At 35.7% G+C, this 24,430-nt stretch overlaps 1 protein-coding gene across 3 annotated transcripts in view; it reads left to right on the top strand.

The window, feature by feature from the left end:
- Window positions 1-24,430, top strand: part of THADA (THADA armadillo repeat containing) — a 170,297-nt gene that overhangs the window by 3,899 nt on the left and 141,968 nt on the right. For 2 of the 3 annotated variants that reach the window (XM_062571896.1, XM_062571897.1), the window contains exons 5-18: window positions 2,814-2,962; window positions 3,122-3,154; window positions 6,149-6,243; window positions 7,018-7,238; window positions 8,147-8,838; window positions 9,485-9,636; window positions 9,779-9,934; window positions 12,810-12,933; window positions 14,325-14,473; window positions 16,152-16,362; window positions 18,208-18,343; window positions 18,636-18,772; window positions 20,161-20,325; window positions 21,514-21,671. In XM_062571896.1, the coding sequence (XP_062427880.1) occupies window positions 2,814-2,962; window positions 3,122-3,154; window positions 6,149-6,243; window positions 7,018-7,238; window positions 8,147-8,838; window positions 9,485-9,636; window positions 9,779-9,934; window positions 12,810-12,933; window positions 14,325-14,473; window positions 16,152-16,362; window positions 18,208-18,343; window positions 18,636-18,772; window positions 20,161-20,325; window positions 21,514-21,671 (2,578 nt within the window). Of the gene's footprint in view, window positions 1-2,813; window positions 2,963-3,121; window positions 3,155-4,118; window positions 4,172-5,102; window positions 5,290-6,148; window positions 6,244-7,017; window positions 7,239-8,146; window positions 8,839-9,484; window positions 9,637-9,778; window positions 9,935-11,696; window positions 11,820-12,809; window positions 12,934-14,324; window positions 14,474-16,151; window positions 16,363-18,207; window positions 18,344-18,635; window positions 18,773-20,160; window positions 20,326-21,513; window positions 21,672-24,430 lie in introns of all 3 variants that reach the window. The other variant, XM_062571899.1, reaches the window with a different exon arrangement.

Raw genomic sequence — 24,430 nt, 5'->3', positions numbered from 1 at the left:
ATATTATTATCGCTTGTGAGTTTTAATATAGACTATTGGAGTGGAAACTTAAAATACTTCTGTTTACAAAAAGTTTCAACTTCGACAATGTAAAGGTAAAGAGAAGACAGTTCAGAGGAAGCATGGTTAAACTTTGATTTCTTGTCCTTATTTCTCTTGTGATTAAATTTTTCTTTTGCAAAAATTCATTACTATATTTCTTTTGTGGCCTTTTTACAGCCTTAATATTTTTAAGATCCATTGGCCTAATTGTCTGTCTTTCTATATCCAAAAACACCTATGTCCCACTGAGAGCTGCAGGGCTTCAGTCCTGTATCTGGTTTAATGGCAGTCAGTGTTTATCACCTCTTTGAGATAGTTTTTCCTAGCTGTGAAAGTAGGACCTGAGCGCTTACTTAAAACGAAATGCGTTTGGTAGCTGCTCTTTCATGCTAGTGGAAAACTGTAGCTGCATCCTGCTCTTGCTCTTCTGGCCTCTTGTGGCACTTTCTATCTCAGCTCGTTATGTATGAATCTTTTAGAACGTTACTTCAAAAACTGAGATGGGCTTAAGGGAGCAAGTCTGCAGAGTTATCAGGTGTGTGGCTAGAGAGAAGCTTACTTTTTAAATTTTTCTTAAGGGTAGGCCAAAACATCAAGGAGTTTCTGGGTAGGAAGATAGATGTAACAGAAAAAAAAATGTATACAGGAAACAGAAATGTTTTGGGATTCAAGAGTAAAGAATATTAGAATGTAGGTTGATCTACGTTTCACGTGTTGATGTAATCTAAAATTTTGTCCTTGATGTAGACATTGTATTAAAGGTGCATGAAAACTTTTCCTTTCAGTTTTTTCCTCAGTTAACTCATTACAATTATTTCAAAAGGAAATTCGGGAAAATCTTCATCAGTAAGAAAATCCTGGATTTTTAAATTTAATTTGCTTTCTGTTGTTATTTATTTCTGTTATTGGATTCCTTGAAAGGAATCCAAGCCAGATAAGGGCTTACAATGGAAAAACTGGTATATGTATACTTTTTCCTTTAAAATATTTAATCTTCTTTCTGATGCTAGAATTCATTTTTCATAGTTTTAGATAAGTAGAGTTGTCACAGAGTAAGTATTATGCAGTGTGATTGGAGTTTGAATTCAGGAGGTGGAAACCTGTGAGAGGTTCAGCCTATTAGCTTTTATACAGCTCTTATCAACAAAATCAAGATAAACAGACAAACTAAGACTTTGTACAAACAGAGGCACAGTGTTAAGACTGACTGGATGATGAAGACTTGAGAATTACTTCGGATTCCAATGGCAAATGATGATTCCGTTTCATTAGACCATTTTTCGCTGCTTATATAGAGTAAAACAGCATCCCCAACATGTGAGAAATTGGCTAGCTTGCCATATAGGAGATGAAGCACTGTAATACTTAACCTGTGAAATAAAATTTTAGTTATTATTCTGACCTGTAATCTTCAATGTAAGAAAATAATATGATCAACAAAAAGACTGCTTTTTGAGATGTGAAAATTGTCTTCATTTTACTGCTTGTTTTTGCTTGTAATTTGATTGTTGCAGTATTTTTGTCTCTTTTTTAATTGATGCAAAGTGTAGATACTGTTAATCTTGAAGTCTTCCCCATTGTCAAACTGTATGAAGAGCAAGTAATTTGTTTTTCTATCTGTTTTTTGAATTCAACCTTCTTGTATTCCTGTTTTCCCATAAAATACTATTTTTGAGGAAGAACGAAACAGCAGTGTTTTCAGCAAATGGAACTACTAAGTTATTGCTTATAGGCAAACTATTTTCAGAGACAACTAGAACACTGGGAATGCAAAAGAAGTCAGGAGATTGTTCATCCTAGTTCCGTGTATAAGTGACACTGTGATGAGGCACAGTCAAGTTCCCAAATCTTAAAATCCAGGGAAGGTTTGAGGAAAGGACTTATCCAGGGATGTTACTTCACAGATAGAAAAGTGAATGATAGCTCATTCCCTCTGCAACTTTTGGCTCCAGTAAACTAAATCCTTATAAAGCATTGAATTTCGAGAGCGTCAAAGATGAATAAAATCTCCTCAAGCTGCATTATCTTTTAATTAGTCATGTGCCATTTAAGTAAATATACTGCATATAGGGAATGGGTACTTGAGTCCCTCCAAAAAAACACAGGGAAGCTATTACTTCCTTTCATTAACCATTTCAGGGATTGTTTCTACAGGGATTCAGGATTATTTTTGTGCCTCGGATTTTTTCATCATCAGGTCTCAAGTTAGCTAATCTCTTAGGATGAGCCAGTTTAAGCATGATGTCAATGTTTGAAATATGAAACACTCCTTCAGCTTGTTTGAAATCTAATCTCTAATAGTAGAGCATTTCACTGTTTCCTGAACTAATAGAGTGCTTTTAAAAAAAATATATAAAAAGAATGAAGCCGAGAGTGTGTATTTTGGGATGAGAAGGAATATAGAACGTAATAACAAAGGAGATTTCCAAGTAGCTTTATGTCCTGTAAGTGTTCTAGAAGAGATAGAAAAAAACATCTGGATATTTTTGGAACTTTATTATGTGTACTTTGAAGACTACAGATTTAATTTTCAGACCATGAAACCAAAAGGGGATGCTAGTAAAATATAGTGTCATAGTGGATCTTTTGGGACAACTTGTCAGTGTAATTGTAAAATAGCATTTGGTCACACCATAAGGAGAGTGCTACTCTCTTCATGTAGGAACCAACATCTGTCTATTAGTGGAACATTAATTGGCGCTGGCATTAATCGAGTGGATATTTAACCTTCAGTTTGAGATAACTGATCATGATCTTTCTTACTCTTGTAGTTCTCTAAATGGTCTTCCTGAACAGTTCATGACAGAAGCTATAAAAAGCTTTGTGTGCTGCCTTAGAGAAGAACTGAAAACCGCAGACGTTTACTTGTATAGAAAAGTATTGGACAGCCTTGCTTCTTGTATGGAAGACTTCAGCCTAGGTATGATGACACCGAGTATATTGTCTTTTGTTTAAACTTACTGAATTTTTTTGTCATCTAGTGCAGTATCTAATACTAGTGATGACATATTTTTCCGTAGAAGATGAACAGATTCTTTAGCAAGTATGCACTAGTAAAAATGTGTTTTCTCTCCTCTAGGTAAAGCAAGCATTAAGAACCTATTCAAAGAAGGTAAGGTTATATTTATAAAAAAAAAAAAATTGGACTTGTTTTATTTTTTTGGAGGGAGAAGTAGTGTGAGGTAGGCATAAAGTATTAAAATCTGCCAGATCTGATGTCTTGCTTGTTCATTTTCAATAACTTGTACCCTCACATAGTTAGCACTGTAAACAATATTTGAAGGCTGTTTTGTTTGAGTTTTGAAAGTGTTCTTTTTTTGTTCTACTTAATGTAATTAAGTGACTTTTTTTTTATCATGAATTTTCTCTTGGTTTGTACCTTTAATATTCAGAGGTGAGGTTTGCTTTACTGAAAAGCCAAAGGTACAAATCTTAAAAAGTACTAGTGAGTGATTCTTAAAGGGCTGTTGCTGCTACTTCATGTGATCCATTCTCTGCTATATGCTCCGTACTGGGGTTGAATGTGGTAGCACTAAACTATTAACAACTATTCTTGCCTGGAGCAAGCCAAGATCTGCTGTGATATGTATTTTATTTGGCAATAATTTTGCAGAAATTTGATCTACTAGTAAAACAGTTTACTGAATCCTGCTGATTCAGAGTCACTTACTGAATCTGTCTGGAAGTTATGTGGTAGCTTGACGTTTTGTGCCCTCAGAATGTAGATGAAGTTCACAGGTTCCTGTGGATGTTTTCATTGCTGCTTATTGTAAGGTTCTGTCTTCCAGCTTTTTGTTGAAGAACCAGAACTCTCAAAACCTCACAAGATTAGGCTGAGTGGGTTGGAAACTCTTACTTTGTATCAGACTATTGCAAAACAACTTGAGAATTTGGTTTATCATTGCTTCTCTGAGTCTCTACTGAAATTTCAATTTAATTTGTTTATGGAGTGAAAGAAACACCACTATACAGATAACTTTTCGTTATGTCTGGGTGTGTTTGTGCTTCTGTGATTGCTTTGTTGGAATTTCTCTGTTCTGCTTCTCTGAAATATATATCATAATTATTTTCACTAGTTCTTCAGTTTCTGCAGAAGTCTCTGCTTGACATACAGGAAGAAAACAGGCAAGTGAATTCACTATAAGCTGTACTTTATCTGTTTTCATTACTTTCTTGCAAGAAAAATAACTATGGAATTTCACTTTGATTGTCAGGTATTCATGAAAGATAAGAATGTATTTTTAGAGTGATACATTCTTTAATTGTGAAAGATGCTGACGAATTTCTTATTGGACAAATAATGGTATTAAGAGAGAAAAGGAAAAAAATTTAAAGGTGGTTGTATCTAAAACACTGATGCTGCCTTAGAGTTAAAACTTTTAAGGGAGGTCTTTGAATTACAGTTCTACTGTTTGAACTGTGACTGAGCACTGTAATTGATACATTTGCTAAAATTCAGGTACCAAGTAATATTGTTCCAGTTTTCTAAGTGTCTTAGTACTGATTGTCTGAAAAGACTCACCCCATCATAATTTAATATTTTGAAGTTTTCCAGCATTGTGTAAAGCGTAGACTCTTCACCCTAGTCTCTTACCAAATACCAAAGGGAGAAGGGTGCTTCATGGAGTGTTTCGTATTTTGAAAATCCACATGTTTGTGTCTGTCTTCACATTAGAAGAAAATTGAATCATAGAAATATGGTTTGCACTTGGAGGAACTCTGAGAAAGTGAGAAAGGACCGGCACTGTGTTCAGTCCATAATCTTTAGTTTCTGGAAAAGTTCATCTCTGTACAGGTAGAATGAAATGGGTGAAGAGATTGTCATGGGAAGCTACAGAAACTGTAGTAGAATTTGTCATTATTTTTGTTAGCTTCATTTTAAAACATTATGCTTGAGTTTGCTTCTTGTTTTTCCTCTAGCTACGTATCTGGTCAATTCAAGCTGTAAGTTAGTTTTTACTGTTAATTCTATCTGAAGCTAGCAAAATGTGGTTTTCTGGGGATCATAAGAAGGATAGTTTTACTTTCTTTGTGTGTATGTGTATTTTATTTCCAGAAAGAACAGTGGAAATCGTATTGTTCAGACTCAGCTGATGCATGATTTGTTGGTGGCCATTAAAGTTTCAATGATGCTTGTACAGAAATTACAAGAAAATATTAAGGGAAGTCTTTGGAAAAATCCTGACGCTTTTATTTGGCCAAGTATGTGTAGTTTACTGAAAAGCTCCACAAACTTCCTAGTGGATGGTAAGATTAGTAATTTTCAAAAAATAATTTTTTTTTATTCAGTGGTTTTTACTCTCTTCTTAGTAAACACAGCTTTGGATTGGTAGGATACTGAGGCTAAGAACAGACCACTTGGACATAGATACTGCTGATCATGAACTAAATAGGTTATTTGGTTGCTACTTTCTCGTTCATATCCGGTTAATCAATATGATCAAACCAAAAGGAAAGAAGTCTGATAGGATTTGGAGAGCTGACACCCTTATTTAATCTTTATTCTTTATATGTACGTTGAAAAACTTTTATCTTAAATGGTAGTTGAACTGCTGAGGTTGATGGGAGTAGGAATAGGTCCTTTGGTAAGCTATGATTTGTAGATCATAATTTTGGAGTGTAGTTCTAACTTTTCCACTTGTTATCAGTTATAACAAGATAAATAAATGCTATTGTTAATACTTTAAAAACTAGCAGAAGACTTGAGACTTGCCAAGTGCCTGCATTTACCAAAAGTTTATATGTATGAATTATGCTCTCAGAACTACTTGTTGGTGTTTTATAATTAACTATGTTTATTTCCTATACAGATACTATTTTTGTACAGTAGGGTTTGATATAAACATGAATAAGTTCTGGCACAGTGTATGTTTTCTGACTGTGCAGTTCTGTATTTTCCATCTGTCAAAAGATGGTAATAGTTTCCTATTATGCTAGAGTACAAACTTGTTAATGCTTGTGATCCATTCGGATGCTACAGATACATGACTGTATAACCACAAGTAGTCAAGGGAAATTAAATACCATCTTTATAATTTTGATACATAGTTTCTAGCGCACAATGCTTGCTGCACTTCAATGGAAAATGTCTTTCTCTACCATACAGAAACTCTCCTACAGACTGTTCGGACTACCTCAGGACTGGCCTTCATTCTCTTTACTAAAGCTATGTATGGGCCACCTGAAGAGTTACCTTCCTTGGTAAGTGTGTTTCTCCTTTTAAGGCTGTGAAATATCTTAGTTTTATTAACTAGTAAGATTAAGTTATTAATGCTCCAAGATCTTCTTGCAGTTTTACCTTTGCATGTTCTTTTCACTTATTAAGTAGCCTCTACATACTAAAATCCGTATCCCCTCCTCAGTCCTTAGGTAATACCAAAGTCATATAAGTAACAAAGAAATCAGGTAAGAGGATGCTGCAGCACCGAAACTTCCCCCAAGGAATTTTGCTTGTAACCTCTGCCATGGGTACTTATTACCTTACTTTTAAAGTTGGTGGGAGGAGGCTCTGTCCTCTCAACCCTTTTACAGACACTTAGGGTGTAGTTAGTAACATGTAAAATTTTTAGTTGTCCATATCTGAGCTAGTGACTTAACTGCTCTGTGAAGTTGTGTACTTCTGAAATAGGGTTCATACAAATGGGATAGGTTGTGTACAAAGCAGGCTTTTCTAAAGCGTGGTCCCCTACTAGGTATAAATGGGACTTGCAAGGACATGATTCTCACTTCTAGCGTCATTTAGAGGATTTGTTAGTCCAGATAGGAGGGCCACCAACCTCTGTATGAGGCTTTTGTTGGCGTGTAAACCCTTTGTTCTCTTCTTACTGAAATAGCAAGACAAAATTTTTAAATTTTATAAGAAAAAAACAAGTTCTGAGAAATCTGTTCAGATCTTCTAAAATATGCAGTTAGGCATGGTGTAGCTTTTTTTTCCTGTGCTAAGATACTGTAACATATTTTATTTTGCTAATACAGGTCAGTGACTTGCTTCTTGGATCAGTGAAACATACAGGCATACCAGCGTGGTTTGTGAGTAACTGTGGGATTCTCTGTACGGAAGAACTCTCTGACTCAGTCCTCCTCTTTCTTTGTCATGGTGCACTGGCTATGCTGGAATGGAAGACTGGCAGTATGGGTGAAAATGGAGAGAAGCTATTACTAGATGTTGTATCAGTCTTGTTGTCTTTGAGTTCAGAGTAAGTCTGTGCTTTGATTCTATTTTGTTTACTTTTTTAAAAAATATATTTTGTATGTATGTTTGCATGGCTTACGTAGTGTAGTAAAGCTTTGACGTTTTCAGTGTGGTAAGTCTAGTTTGTAACACATCTTAAAATTATTTATAGTATCTTTAAAAAAATAGAGAAGTTTCAAAATAAAATGTCTTGATATTGCATACATAATTTTAAGTGACAGCTTTCTGTTGTATGCTAAAATGAAATACTATATTTCTAACATAAATGGAATTAGTTTTCCATCTTTTTGTGGTTAACGTATATCAGAATTGGTTGCTATGTAGGCTGATAAAACTGTAGACTAGGACATGACCTCTTCTGCTCTCTGAAGTACAGAAGACAAAAGTGTTCCAATGAATGGAATACTTGAAGTGAGATTAATTTTGGGGGGTTAGAAGCTTTGACTGCTCACATATGATAGGCCATCTGATCTATGGGAAAGGAGATTAAAACATGGCGTGAATACAATTCAATCCCTTTTCATGTCTTGGAAGTCACTTTTAAAAATACAGGTTTGTGATTTTGTGTTTGCACACAAAATTCTCTATGTTTTTATGTAGCAATGAAAAAACTTGCCTTATCTTCAAGAGCAGTGCAATCACTATTGACTTGTCAGGTGATTTATTTAGGTGGTTTTAATTGTGACCTGTTAACAGCAGGTCAGGTGGCCGGACATAGAATTTGCAACATCACTCGCGTTTTATATTAGATTTGTTGTTTTCAATGTATGATTAGTTTCCTTACCTGTTTCAGTGTAAGATAAACTAATGTGATGATTAATCGTTTTGAAATAGGTACTAAGTATATGATAACAGTGATAAATGGAAATAATAGATTTATTTATTTTTTATTTTTGCTTATTCTTTTAAAAGGTTAAAAGAATCCAGTATGGCAACGTCTTTGTCTAGAATCCTTGCTATTTGGACTAATTCAGCGCTAGATGCCCTTGTTTCATGCTCTCCAAATCTAAAAGTCACTCTTAATGGGAACTCTCACATAACTGGAAAGTTGCTGGAGTATGTTTACACGCACTGGGAACATCCCTTGGATGCTGTTAGACACCAAACCAAATTGATATTCAAGAATCTTCTTCGGATACACCGAGCCACCATTACTGGATCTGATGAAAAATCAGATCCATTCTTTGCAGGGTTGACAAAGAGTTTACTAAGTTTGGAATGGCATGTGAAAGGGAAATATGCTTCTCTTGGCTGTCTTGTAGAGTGTTTGGGCACTGAAAATATATTACAGTTGGACCGAACAATTCCAGTGCAAATCTTGGATGTGATGAATGATCAATCTCTTGCGCCCTATGCTAGTGATCTTTTGGAAACCATGTTTATAAATCATAAAGTCCATCTTACTGCAAGTTTTCAAGAAAGCGGCTGGATTGACCAGTGGCATGACACCTGGGTTTCTCCTCTTCTTTTAATACTGTGTGAAGGGAGCCATGACCAGACTACTTATGTAATAGATTACTATTTACCAAAATTACTAAAATGTAGCCCTGACAGCTTGAACTATATGATTAAAATTCTTCAGGCTTCTATTGATGCTAATCTTGGTAAGGAAATAAATGTATTTGTAGTTGCAGTGATTAAAAGAAAAGAAGCAACCTGAGAAATCTAATTTTTGATTTATTGTTCTTGTAAGGGTTAATTTGGGAGAGGAAATCCACAGGTTTATTGATCACTGCGAGTGTTTCAAGGTGGAATTCATTGTAATAATGAGTGTCTTTGGGCCATGGGGAGAAAATAGGTACTATTCTGTAGGTGCCTAATTGTTTGTTTTCTTTATTTACCAATCTTTGGTTATTTTTCTTTTAAGCTATTTTTGTCTTGCATGTTTCTAACACGGCACAAATCCAAGAACACATGTCTATAGATTTTTTTTTTCTAATATGTGGATACAAGATTTATGCTTCTCATGTAGTTTTTGACATAGTTGAGGGTAATCGTCAAATAATGGCTTGTGAGACACCACAGGGACTCTTTTTCCTTATGGTGCACTCAAAAAGCCTTTTGTGAACCAGGCAATTTAGAACTAGTTAAGTTTATGATAGACTGTTTCTTTTGGGATTTGTAGGGGTAGAGGGAAAGAGGAGGAGGAAGGGTAATGCATTGGAAATATGTGGAGTTTTTGCCAAGCATTGCAGTTATAGTCTGATTAATATAATAAACAGAGTGCTAATTACTGTTTCTTCACTAAAGGCTCTCGCAGTACCAGAGGAGCTCTTGGAGCACTGATGGCATGCCTAAGAACAGCAAGGTCTCACGGACACCTGGAACTTTCCAATATCATGAGCAATGGTCTTGTATCATCTGAATGTATAAAGCAGGGTCTAGTTCATCAACACAGTCAGGTATAGAGACAAAAATATTTTTATATCTTCAAATTGGAAGAATTGTTTAAATCCTAAATACTGCTTCAGCCTCATTTGAAAACATAAATGTATTTATAGGTGTCTGTAACTCTTTCATGATTAACATCTGAATATTTTTCAGGTTTGCATTGATGCTTTAGGTTTACTTTGTGAAACCCATCGTAGCACGGAAATAGTGTCTGTGGAAGAAATGCAACTAATTCAATTTTTTATTACTTACAACTTGAATAGCCAGTCTCCTTCAGTGAGGCAGCAGATGTGTTCTTTACTGAGAAAGGTAATTTAAAAATATAAACAAACTGTTCCATGTGCTTACTTTTTTCAGTTGTGCAGCATTTTTAAAAATCTTCTTATACTACTTATGCTGTGAAGTCGTTTATCCAAAAGAGTAGAATTTCTTGGACCAGGACTGTGTTGCATTTATTATGCAGCTGAATGATCGTAAGTCATCCCAGACAAGGATGACTTTAAAAAAAAAAAAATAATAATGGACACAATTTGATCATGAGTGGCAGTGAGTGTTACTTTACCTATCAGTGTATGTTTAACTAATGGTAAGTGTAATGCAATATGACCTAAACAATGAACATTATAATGCCATTATTATGGACCGAGAATATTTTTACTTACTTACCATCGATCAGGCAGATTCAGTCACTTAATCAACCTCAGTAATCTGACTGGGAAGACAAGGCAGAGGAATATAAGGAAACACTTGTGGTCAACATGATGTGGTTTTACTGCTAGAGCAGTTGCCTTGCTATCATCAGTTCTGGCACTTTGGTAAAGGAGAACTTTAAGATGCTATTTGTAAAAGGAGATTTTTAAGTGTTTATGGGGATCTGCTCTAAAGCACGAATGAGGCAATGAGAAAAGACATGTATAGGAAACTTACCATGTAGACATGAGATTAGTATGCTTGGCCTGCTAGAGGAGGTGACGAACTAAGAAGGACTTTAAAAGTGAAGATCAGCAGTTTCAATTGGGATTTTTACAAAATAGGCAATCCATAGAGGTGTTCAGGAAAAAGCAGAAGGTCAGTTAAAGAAATAGGTTAAGAGAGTGGTTTATGTATTAGTATTTTGCATGCACATAAGCAGTGCAAAAATGTCCAGGCCAACCAAGAAGATGTTGCTGCAGAAGCTTGCTTTTGATAATATTGGCTCTGTGCTTGGTTAGAAAGATGAGGAGATCATATGATGAAAAGGACAGGAGAAACGAGATAGGGACTTAGTATGGACTGATTTGAACAAATGGCTCTTTAATGATGGGAAGAACTGACTTGTGAGTATCTTTTAATTGAAAGACTTTGAGGCCAAGGAAGTTTGCAAGGATTGAATGTGTCAATGTTGTAGAAGCTGCCAGGATCACTGTTGGGAGATTGTGGAAGGAGGATGTGAGTAGGATGAAGAAATCATGTATACACAAAGAACATTTTTGGAAGATATTAGTAAATGAGAGCGATGTGGAGGAGAAAATAATTAGTTGGAGAGCTAGCAGGGGAAAATGAGGGAATAAGCTTGGCAGAAACAAAAGAGCAGAAGCTGAACTCTTTCCACTCTTGCCTGATGCAGAGCAGGGGAACATTATATTAGAGGAAACTTCATAAGAAAGGAAATAACATTAATGGGGAATAACAGAGCAGAGGAAGGCACTCCTGAGGTGAATCAAGCTCTCTGTAAGAGACACTGAAGTTAAAAAAAAAAAAAAAAAAAGTACATTAATTGATTTTTTTTTTTTTTGATGGAAGGAGCTGAAAATGAGGTAGGACAGAAAAGATTAGGTATGAATTTAAGGAGGATGATAGAAATAGATGTAGGAGGTGTGGAGAGAAGGGGAAGAGTGGTCCTGAGAGATGGGGAGTAAAATACTCAGACTTGTTTGAAGTTGAGAGGAGGATCAATTCTGTATTATGCTGCATGCACACCTTCTAAAAGCTGCAAGCAGTAAGATCTGGAAATCAGGCTGAAAATCCCCCTTTCCCTAATTTAACTTTCAGTGACTCTTATATCAGCTGTGTTTTGCTTGTGTTTTAAAAGTTATTTTGTAGGATACAAGAAAGTTCCCAGATGCTTTATAAATTTCAGCAAAATAAAACCAAGCAAGAGTTACTTGAAGATTCAACTAAGTGGGATCCTGCAGGGATTTTGCAGCAATATAAAGTAAGTAAATATAAACGGAGTTAGACTGCTAGAGATATAGATGATTGCAGAATAAGAGGTATGATGGCCTTTCTGAAAGGTAGCTAATTATTCTTGAAAACACCTGGTATGTGTCCGCAAAGACACATGCCAGTCTGGTATGTGAAAGATCTGTAGTGTCTGCTTTAGCAAATAGTGCAGTGCAGAAGGAGCATCTTGTTAAGCAAAAGAGGGCTGAGGATCCAGTGTCAACCCTGAATGTGCTTGTGGGGGTTAATTTGGACTAACTAGTCCGATCTCGTGAACTGAGTACCCATTAGTATTTAAAGGGTATCTTTTAAGTTTAATTTTATTCAGAAGCAGTCAAGCCTATCTGCTGAGGGACTGCTCCATGATGTGAACCGATGTGGCAATAAGTGAAGATAACTGCAGATGTGCAACCAAAATGCTCTCCTGATTCAAATCAAAATCTTAATGTGAATGTCTTGTTAGCTGCGAGCAGTTCAGTGGTAATTAGTAAGTTTTAAATGGCATGGTTTACTTGGGCTTGAAAGAAAGGTCTCTTGAGCATCAGCCTTCTGCTAGTTCTCTAAAACACTAGGAGAATGAATGGCAGAGCTTTGGCACAAAGTTTTTAGGTGAAGAATTCTTTTGTATTTGTCCTCCTTTTTACCTTTTTAAGTCCCATGTAATCATTTTCTTGTGTTGCACAATTTTTCTCTTCTGCTTTACTTGCTCAACTACTTTTCTAGGTTTTAGTAAGACAGCAGTCTTGTTAGTGGTGAAACTGCTTTAAGGAAAAAAAATCCTTGAATCTTTAAGAAACAAGAAACTTGTCAATACCACAGAGGTAGTTCTCTGGTTCCTCCAAAATTATGATCTTACAATTCACTTTGCTGCATAACACTTCAAAGCAGTATATCCTGAATTCAATTTCTAAAAAAAAAAAAACAATTTGTTTGTAGGGCAGCAAACAAACTGTTTTAATATATCTTTTATGATATTCTTCAGGTTTTCATGTCATCTGTATGTGACAGACTCTTTGAAGCACTGTTTCCTGGTTCATCCCATGCAACCAGATTTTCTACCTTAACTATTTTAGGATCAGTAGCAGAAATATTTTCTGGTCAAAAAGGTGAGAGACCTAATTTATAGGGTATAGTTTATGCAAACTAGTTAGTCTTTGCCAAAGTAAAATAGTTATCTTAATACTTGATTTCTGTGGCGTTTCCTGTATTGCTTTCGTTTTGTCTGAGGAAGGAATAATACGTTTCAGTAGAAAATGACATTTTGAAATTAATGGAAGTATTAATGACCTGATTAATATAGCTTTCATAAATTGGGTGGTTCTTGCCTACAGTCTGTGTTTGTTCAACACCCAACTTTCAATCATTTTTTATTACAAAGAAATTTTTTGGACAAGATTTAATATATTTAGTATCTTCATTCCTTTTTTCTGACTGCTTGATAATGTGTATTTTAAAGTGATATGACTGTAAAAACTGTTAATTGAAAAGACTTGCTTATTTTCACAATGTTATATACTAAGTAAAGAACACCTTAATTAGAAGACCTCTTATGTTCTGCTGCTGCTGTTAACCTTTCTCTGCAATGTTAGTACAACCTCAATTCAAGAAGTGATCATTACAGGAACCTGCCTTGAAGTATTAACGGTTTTACTAACTTTTACATGTAGATTTTATGACCAACATAAAAGCGTGTTTTCTGTCTTAAATTGTAATATTTTTAGAAGAAAAGAGTCGTGTAAACTAAAACTTGATTTTGAGATCAAGAAGAAAATGGATTCTCATTTCTTGATGCATCTTCTTTTCCCAACCCCCTTGATAAACTATTAATACATTCATTTCATTTTTGAGTTTGTAGTGTATTGCTGCTGTTTATTTAAAAAAACAGTTTCCTGGCACTAGGAATTGTATATAGCAGCTCTATGGTTTCAGAGGCCTGACATTATTTTTGAAAGTAAGACTTAGCTGCTGTTGCTCTCTGCACTGGAAGGTAGTGTACTTGTTTACATCTTAAAATTTCCGGCTTTTTCATAGTATTAGGTCCATCCCCTAAAATTAAGACTTCCTTAAAGCTAATTAAAAAAAAAAAAAAAAAGGTAATAACTTGCATTCTGTAGAGTTATTTTAGTAACTAAAAAAAAGAGCTCCACTGAAGTTTTAAACCTTTAAAAGGAATTCTTTTCTAATATGACATGCTTCCAGGAAAGCAGTTTTTAAGCAAAGCTAAAATAAAGATTATTTTCAATGCTGAATTAAATAAATAAAAACTACTTATTCATATTAATTTATTTAAGTGAGTTACTTTCTGTATTACTGTGAGTTTGTCTTTATATGGTAGCCTTTTTTAATAATAAGCATGACATTTTAAGAGATACATGTAAGCTTTAGCTAAAATTTCATTTTAAGATTTCTTTTACTACAGCTAAACAAAATGTAAATACCATGCTTATTTTGGAAAAATTACAGCAGAATTACTTGCGGTATTGATTTCTTTGAACAGGTCAGACACAGGTTTTTCAGTTGACTCAAGAGATTGATTCTGCTCGTGTCCAAACTTTGATCCAGTGTTTTGCCAGTACTTTTGAAGAAATAAAAGTTCTAGCATTTGAACTTTTGATTAAACTACGTGATGTTGCATTTAATTTACAGGTATGTAACTAAAAATAATTTAGAGAGTGAGTCTATGGAAGATAAATGTTCCATCTTGTCAGTGACTTGAGAAGTAATAGCTGAAAATTATTTTTTCTACAGTTTATTGTTTTATTACCTTTTCTGTTATTCGTTTGAGAGAAGAGAGACTTAAGTGGGGGAAAGGGAGAAATATTGATCAAAACCATCGTTTTTAAAAGCTGTGGTTTGATGCTAGGCGGCAATATTAGGTGTCTGACTTAAATATCCTTATACAGCTGTGGTGTGCCATGACAACCTCTAGTCATCATGCATTTTTCCAGGGCTTAAACAATCTTCCATTTTATACTAGTTTTATTCAGCTATATGGTGAATGGATCACGATTGGAGTCATCTGAAAAACAAACTAAAAACCCTTCCCTCCTCTGCCTCCCCCTCCCCAAATTAAAACCCCATTCCTAAACTTTTCAGTCAAATCAGTTCCTCAGTTTGTTTGTCTGCATTGCTGTGGAAATGTTTATGCTGGCACAGTAAAGTTGGTAGGGTGGAGTTAGAATTAGATGACGATCAAGGTGACTTCCGTGCTACTAGTTTTACTGTTTTTGCTACTGATCTGCAGTTGCTTTATTGCTGTAGCTTTTATCACAGTAGAAGAGAGAGATTCAGATCGCACCATGTCTGTATTTGAAAGCAAGGGAGGCTTTTTAGGTATTAGTAAAGCAGAGGATTCGGCAACTGTTCCTCTCCAGCACTGAAGCTTAAGAGGACAGGATTCTGAGCAGTGCAGTGCTCAAGAGGTGTAAACCTGAAGGTACCTGTGGTAACTGAAGACTGTATCGTGTTTTACTAAAACAGGTGGTTGAACCAGGTACTTGAGTTGGATGCAAAGCACGATTCCTGCAAATCTGGAGTCGGCCCAAGTTGTCCAAAGTAGCATTCGTCCCCAGTATTTTTCTGAATATTTTTATGTAGCATCTCTCTTTACCTCAGGCTGCTTGTTTTGCAAACAGTTGAAAGAGTTCAGAACGTTCTTTGGGAATGACTATAAACTGTTTACTAAGCACATTGTGATACTAGGGAAGAGTATACCCTTTGAGATATCCATTTGAGATAATCTGTTTCTTTGAGATAGTTATATGTCTCAAAGAAATAGATTATTCAAACTCCTTGTTTAATTATGACTTTAAGAGCTTGGAGCATTTTGATCTGTTTACTCTGGTATCTCAAGGCATTCAGCTCTGTGTTTGTTTTCCTTTGTGATTGGTCTCACTTTCTACTTGTCTTTTGGATTTCTCCCAAATTTTGCTCTAATACTGGTTTTACTATTTATTATTCCAAAAAAGGTAGTTTTAGATTCATAACTCCTGGTGAACAAATACTACTTCCTAATAAACAGTGTTTCTTTGTTTTATCTGCTAATGGATATCACATAATATTTTGAAAATAGTTCTCCTGGAAAGCACATAGGGTTTGAATGCTACTTTAGAAATGCTTGTCCCCATCCGCAAGGTGCATGTAATTGTATCTTTGCTAAATACATACACCTTCTTGTTTTAAATGTAAGGTGCACAAAACAAGTGTGCGTTAGTAAATATGTGCCAGCTACCTTACTGAAAAGCAGATTTTCAGATTCCAGGATGCTAACTAGCTTAATTAAATATAGAAGCTCAGTAAAATGAGGAATCTTGTTTTATTTCAGGATTCTGAAAATGTAGAGCTCTTATTCCAAGCAGCAATGGATCTTAGCACGAGTACCAGGCCATATGATTGTGTGACTGCTTCACATTTGTTGAACTTCTTAGTACATCATGAAGAACTGCAGCATATTTGCTTAGGAAAATGGGTTGAACATAACTTTCAAATAGATGAAGATCAATCAATAAGTACTGTGGAGAAGAACACGTTAGCAGGTAAGTATTGAGGGAAATTAACCTCATTTTCTCCCCTCCCCACCCCCCATTTTCTAAATTTATTTTAAACTTACTGCTTTTCCTGAAGGCTTTTGGTAGAAAGCATAATGAGTAAATAGATGCTTATTGGATTTATTTATTTTTTAATGAAACTTGTCCAGATTTAAATATGACCTGTATAAGTGTGGTAAGAGAGCTTTATCTGTTAGCAGAAGGCTTCCATCCATCTTCCCCCTGTCCATAGTTTATTCAACATTAAAGGAGTTGGAGTATGATCAGTTCCTCTCAGTTCTTCTCCACAAGTGTTATAACACCCTAATATTTTTGTTTATTCAGGTTTTACTTTTACAAGTATTTTGAGGTTACAAAACTGCAAAAAGGTAGTTTTGCATCCCATTCCTCATATATAGACTATCTTTGGACTTTGACTTCTATTATGCAGAGCCATACTTATATGCGAAGTATCTGGCCCTAGGAGGGCACAAGTAGTTACTTTTACCAGTACTTAATTGACTGAACTCTGACTTTTCAGTTAGTTCTTTGAGCATTTATTTAGAGGTAATTTTGCCTCTGCCAAATTGGAGACCTCTCCATTTCCTTGTAGGTTTCTGCTTGGATTTTAAACAGACTTGGGTTTGCTGTTAAGAACTCAGAGCCTTGAGAAGATCTTAATCTAGTCCTGTTCATCTTGAGCCTATCACATGTTCTGTGAAGATGACTTTTGTTATTATTTTGGTCAGAGGGAAAATGACATTGAGGCCCTGATACCTAGGTGGCGTTTTACTCTGTCTTCCATGGGAGAAGGTGACCTTGGAGATATCTGAAGTTTTCATTTATTATCATTTTTATTATTCCTGCTCCCCTCCCCCCCCCAAAAAAAAAGAGAAGTTTGAGATGTTAGGCCTTTCTGGACTGACAGGACAATACTCTTTAGAAGGCACCTTATTTTTGTATAGATAGATGAAAGATGAGAGGAGCCAGCAGTTGCCATACAAACTGCCAGAAGAGAACCTCTGCTTCCTGCAAGAGCTAACTCACCCAGAGCAGAGGTAGCCAGGGCTTGTCTGCATAAAGCTCCAGTACTTGACATTTGCAGGGCTGCCCCTCAGAACTCTGTTTGCTTGGAGCCATTGTTCTGAGTGGTTTGCAGTCGTGGACACGCACCAGTACTGCTGCCGTGGTTAGGCTTTGTTCGCATGTGGAATATTTTTGTTTGGTTTGGTGCCTCTAAATGAAAGCTGAGAGGCTCTATATCTAACTGATCTGCCAGATTCTTTAAACAAACTGGCTCTAGCATTATAATGTAATTTGCAATATTCTGCTGAAATGTTTGTTCTATTAACCTAGCTCTAAGTCTGACTATATATATATATACACACACACACACACACACACACACACACACACACACACACACATATATATATACACACACACACACACACATATATATATATATACACACACACACACACACATATATATATATATACATATATATATATATATATATATATATATAGGTTACTTCTCCTGACTTCATCAGGAGCTGCAGGATTGTCCCTGAGCATAAGATTTAGCCTACACTTCTCACAGCAGCAAGTAGACTAACTTGGCTGTAACTGATATTGCTGGAATTTAGGTAACTGAAAAATGACAAGAACTTCTTTTCAAATGGAGAAAAGAGTAAGGAGTATAAACAAAGAAATTACTGTGCATTTTTTTCATTGAGTTGTTGTTTAAACATATTTTATTCTGGTTTCTTTAAGCCAGGTTTGCTTCTCAGAAAATACAATAAGCTTATGTATGTGCAATGTAAATTCTCTTTTTAAACTTTTTTTCTAGTTGTCAAGCTTTTGCTAGTGAATGTTGAGGAAGAAATATTTCAAGCCAAAAAGTCTTTGCTTCAAGCAGCAGCGTCATTCCCAATGTATGGGAGAGTGCATTGTATAACTGGGGCTTTACAACAATTACCTTTACAGTAAGTGAAACATACCTCTAAATAGTACATTTTAACTGAGTTGTTAAGCATACTGTTAGAACTGCTCATAAGATTATAAAAGCATACAATTTTTTTGTATCAAATTCATCTGTCTTTTAGCACTCTTACTAGCTTCTCTATTTGATACTTCCTTTGTATGTCTTAAACTCAGTTTTAAGATTTGTCAAAGTGTATCTCATTTACAGTTTTCATAAATACTGTTGCAGAATTACTTGTTATTTTTGTTCTTTTGAATTAAAATTATTTTTAATTCCTGTTGGTTTTTTTGAAGTAACTTGACATTGATAACAGAATGGAAGCAAATGGTGGCCCGGCTCATTCTGATGTCGTACAAACTCTCTGCTATAGTATCTCCAGTAGTGCAGAGCTCATCTCCAGAAGGTCTTATTCCAATGGATAGTGATTCAGGTAAAATAATTTTTAGTAGAACCTGAAGTTCTGTTTTGTTTTTTCTAGCATTTGAGAACTATTTCTCAATAGTCAGCCAGATGTCTGTAACATTACATTTCTAATCCTTTTTTTTTTTTTTTTTAATTGTATTTAATACAGTATTATTGGAAAAGTGATTTGTCTGTTCTTCTACACAGGGATTTGCTCTGCCCAGACACTTTTTAATGCTTAGCTGCAGCAATCCTCACCATGATCTCTCTCTCTTCCCACCCTGCCCCGCTGATAGGTCTCTGGTTCAGCGTCTCCCATTACTTAACAGAATTTGTTGGTGTTTGACCAGACTCTAAGAAATTTATCCAGAAAAGCAAAGAATGTCTTTAAGGAGAGGCTAGGATTAAGACATAAGTCCTTCTTTTGGAAACTGATGCTTACTTTCCGAATAGTGAGCTACGTGGGGAAACTTTTCGATAATCTCTTGCACAGATTTCTTCAAGAAGTTTCTTAACTCATACCATTCTCTCTGGATAACAGCAATAGAGTGATAAAAAAATAAGACCATCTTAAAACTAAAGCAAATTTTGACCTAAACTCTATCTGATGGAAGCAGCATTGCCTGAGTGGAATTAGACTTTAGTTTTGCTTCCTGCCCCCTTTAAATTACTAAAGAACATAGATTGTAGCTTCTGTCATTTTAAAAAATGCTTAGAGATGCACTAGACCAGGCATGGTGATTGTCTAGCCCTTAAGCCCCATGCAGCTTCTGAGAAATTCAACTGACTGAAAGCTTGTATGGTGGCAAAAGTGCGGGTCAACTGAGAGTGCCTATCTAGTGACCAGTGCCTAATCTGGATTCTTGTTTTGGTGGGAACAAAGCTAGCGGGCTCCTGAGGCTAATCTTGCTGAAGTGTCCTAGGATATACCCTCACCCTGCAATGAGCAAAGGTTGGGAGCCCTTGTTGCTTGCTAATCTTGAAGCTCCTCCTTGCCCCACCAATTGAAAAGTATATGGACTAGTCCCACAGCTCTTAAAGTTCTCCTGTAGAAAATACGGTGTGCAGCTTACAAAAACAGGGAAGTTGGTTATCTCTCTGTTTTGAGTCTTCCCCCCCATCCACCTTTTCAACTTCTCTTTTTTATTGTTATTTTAAACTACTCTCTATCTTCTAACTAAAGTTATCTTTGCTTATTTCTTGTAGTGCAGAAGTCATTGCAGATTGTGTTTTGTCATGTTTCAAACCAAGTGACTTTGTATGGCCCTTTTTTCTTCCTTAATCCTCATATTCATCATAGTTTTATGTTTTTTTTATTGATAATAAGTTTGTAAGTACAAAAATAAAGCTAAGATGAGTTACATTTATATAAAAGAACTGAGAGTTAAAAGGGCTTAAATGGTCCTCTTGTTGAAGGTGTAGAAACAGCAAATCAGCTGCAGATGATTCTGCGTGAGATACAGCCACAAGACACAAATGATTATTTCATACAAGCAAAGATTTTGAAAGAATACTGCAAAGTAGAGTCTGAAAAGCTGGTTGACCACAAGCCAACGGAAAATATTTGCACAGAAATAAGAGGTAACTCAAATGCTGTATTAGTAATTAAATCAAGATATTCTGTATAGAGCAGGCATTTTACATGGGTGATCAAAGTTGGAAGTTATTTGCTCTGTATAATGTTTCACTTCCATAATAAATCTGTCAGAAGCTAGTTATTCATGGGCATGGTTTTAAAGGCTTAATTCACTGTGTTTCTGGAAGATTGTGGTTAATCTCTCTTAGAGTATAAGTGAAAAAAGGTTGTTTTGGTATTGGCCTAGTCTCTATTGCCTTAACTGCACTGGCCAGGTAATCTTTAACACCTTTTCTGTCTAACAGCGCTTTAACACCTTTCTTGTTGAAAGCTGTTAGTGTGATTTCCCTCCCCACAAAACTAGTGGGGGATTTGTTTATGCAATAAAATTTGGTGCATGAAATTACATAAGCAGAAACTTCTGTTCAAAAGATTTTAGAGGTAAAATGTTAGATAGTATTTGTCTAATTTAACAAGCAGCAGCTGCAGATTAAAGTGAAATTGAAACTTACATCAATAGATAGATAAACTTTCAATTTAGTATGCCAGTGTGAGCTTATGGAATATCTGTATGCTTCTGAATTCATCAGTTTTATGCTTTTTAAGTTTTAAAAACAAAAATATTTGAGCTTTCTTTCCTCATATGTTTTTCCTACATTTAAAATAGTTTTGGTTGAGCCATATGTTTTGTTTTATGAAAATAAATTTGTAAATATATTTTTGAATTTCTGGTAATAACCTCCAGATGGGGCTGTTGCATTAAATAAAATTATGCTTTTGCCTGACCTCTGAGTATGGGGGAGTCTTAGTTAAAATATAAATAATATGTAGTGTGTGATGGATTGATGATTGACATGGGACTTTGTTGGAGCCTGGATCCAAAGCTGTAGTTTTTGTATGGTTCTGCTTGCCGTTGAATACTGATGTTGACCAAGAGACTTCTACCCTTTAAAACAGCAGTTCCTGATAAAATTGTATACTACTGCCCTTTTCAAGCAATGCAAAGTACAGTAAGTGTTCCAAGCATGAAAGTAATTAGCCTCAGCAGAACTCAATTATTTTTGTTTGGCAAGTTTAAAAATTTTTTCCTAGTGAATTATATTTTGTAAGAATATCAGGCTAAATTAAAATTAAAAATCTCTGCATGAGAACCTTGAGTTACACTGTTGAATTTGTTGATTTTTATTTTTAAGGTAAAGAAAGGCAAACATGTGATGTCACAGCTCAAATGGTTCTTGTATGTTGCTGGAGAAGCATGAAGGAAATATCTCTGCTATTAGGGACGCTGTGCAAACTTCTGCCTTCACAGGCTGCATCTCAGTCTTCAGATGGATTGATCACTGTAGAACAGGTAGGGGAATACTGTTTACTATGAAATCTAAATTTTTCTGGAAAAAAACCTAAATTTTCTGACTTCTACTACGTTTTGAATCATAGCTCTTGGGATTTGACTTAAAGCTCTTCATTAATTGAACTTCATAATCACTGATACTGAAAGAGAAGCATGCTGACTAGTCTTAGTCTTGTCCTACATGACATGGGAAATTCCATGATAGATAAATTGTATGCAATATGACTCTTTTGTTTCCTTCCAAATTTTTTAATTTAAGAGATCAAAAATGTTAACATGCCACCTGGGTCTCTTGTAGAATGCTGAGTGAAGTGTTTACAGTAAACTAAATTGCCACAGGAATTTATTTTGGAAATATTTCATATTTATTACTTTTTTAATTGATGACTGTTTCCATATGGTTTTGACAAAACCATTTTCTGCATGGAAGATGAAAATATGCTAGACACGCTCCTTTTTTCAACCTCCTTTTCCCTCCCACAGACAAATTTTTGTGTAGCTGTTACTACATTCTATACTGAAACTGATAATATTATAATGTACTGCAGATCTTATTTCTTATGTTATCTCATGTTGCAGCGCCAAGGAAGTATTTTTATTTTTGCATTGTCCCTAGCTTATGTTTCCATCTGGTTAACAGCTGTGCTTGTACTGTTGCAGAGCTCTGAAGTGTAGATGAGAGAACAGCAGTGTGCTTCCACCATTATGTTCCTTAAATCTGCTCCAAGTCAAACAGGAATTGGTATTTTGGCATGAGTCAGCTCTAACTGTAGCATCTCCATCTTTGTTTAGAGAGCAACCATTACTAATTGCCCTTTCAGAAATGTGATGTTATTGAGCCACGTGTTTCCCATTTGTATAGATCCTTCATTAGGGTTTTTCTGCTTCTGACATCTTCTTGTAAAACAAAGTCTGCATTCCACTTCAATGAACAATATTACTTGACAGGAAGTTGGTTTGAAACCCTAATTTTCTTTACGCTAATGAGGAAATACTGTTTGGCTGTATATATAATAAACGCTACAGGAAAAGGAGTGGGCACTTTTTTTAAGTGGCCTTAACACTATTTTAAAAAAAGAGGTGACTTCTTCATAAATGACTAAAAGTGTCAGTGTTTGCATGGAACTGCTGTGGCTTCAGACTTCTATTAAACACACATTTTTCAGTGCTCAGAAGTACGAGAACTGGAATTTGGTACCTTAGGCATGTACAACTGGCCTTTAAAGTTGCCCATCTTTTTCTTTATTGTGTAACTGCATAGAGATTTAAGAGGAGGTAGAGGGAGGCTCAGTAGAAACCTTGGTCATACCTCCTTGAGTCAGGGCTAAGTCATTGCTGAGAAAAATCTGGTAGCACTGCTTGGCCATTTTGTTTCATTCTGTTGCAATGACTCCATATCTACTACTATTTTTTTTTAATTGAGCACACAGAGGAGGAGAAAACCTCTTTCATTGCTGGCCCCCATTAAGGAATTGCACAGCAAAACTGTACTCCTTGGTAGGCAGTGGTGTTAGTCAACTAATGGTAGCACTACCTCTTGATTTGATTCCTCTTCCTAACATAGTTAAATGCTGCCTTCATAATGTACCTATGTAGGAGTAATTGGGAGAGATGTATCTCTTGTTTGAGCCTTTTTTTGTAACTAGAAGCAGAGGCAATATCATATTTGCACTTTTATTCTGTCTTGAGTAAGAGATTGGGTTTGCATAGCGTTTGAATGCCAGAATGCTCAATGACTTTTCAGGACATCTACAGCTCCAGGTGTGGAGATAACACGTACAGAGGAGTCTCAAAATACTGTATTTAAATTGGCAGTCTTCAAAGCCTGCCACATGTTGTGTTGGCTGATTTCCTTGAAAAATAGCTGTAGGAAATGTCTGATATGTCTGCGGGAATCTCTATTCAAATACATACTTTAGCTTTTATTCTGCATATGACCTGAAGAGTCCAGTGATGCCAGACTCAAAGCTCTGCCTGGTAGGACAGTCAGTACGAACAGTGTCAAGCATAGAAGACACGTATCCTAATGACAGCTAAGTAAGCAAAATAAATGTTACCTACTGAAGGCTGGGTGTTGATGTTGTGACATGACCTTACCAATCATGAGACAATCCTTGAAGCGTGAAGAAACATCCGTTTGAACTTTGAACACTAAGCTCTTTTTCAAATTCTTGTTTATCTTACCTGGAGAGAAATCAGATGATTTGGGGAAGTAAGCTTGCCATAAGTATGTTCTTTTCACCAAAGTGAATAGAAGGAGTCAGCAGAAGTACAGACCCAAGTATTGTCCCAGGTTCTGCTTATGTTAACCTGGACAGTCAAGCAGAACCGATCTGAGCCTTGTGCTGGAAACTTGTCAAGTACAGAGAAGGCTCAATATTGAAGAAGCCTTAGCACTTATTGCTCATTTGCTCTACCACTGCAATAATGTGGAGTTTTTCTCCATGGAACAATTAAAAAAAGAGGGAGGGAAAAAAACACCCAAAACAGCCTTTCTCAAGTTCTTAATGTAATCTGTCTCTTCTGGAATTCACTATAGTTGACAGTAGTTCACCAGTTGTAGTGGATATCATTTCCTTTGCTTCTGCCTGCTGACATTTGAAGTGCGGGTTTTATGCTGCAGAGAAGCTGAGTGCTATTCCAGCTTTTAATTCATTCCTAGAGGAGTAGGAATGACATGGTCATGGTTGCTATCGGATAAGAATTCATACTCATGCACTTACATCAGGATCAATGCTATGTTGTCTGATAGAACTTAA

The sequence above is a fragment of the Rhea pennata genome, chromosome 3 (genome assembly GCF_028389875.1).
Source record: "Rhea pennata isolate bPtePen1 chromosome 3, bPtePen1.pri, whole genome shotgun sequence".
NCBI lineage: Eukaryota > Metazoa > Chordata > Aves > Rheiformes > Rheidae > Rhea > Rhea pennata.
Note: the sequence above shows the minus strand (reverse complement) of the source record. Positions and strands in the feature narration are given on the sequence as shown.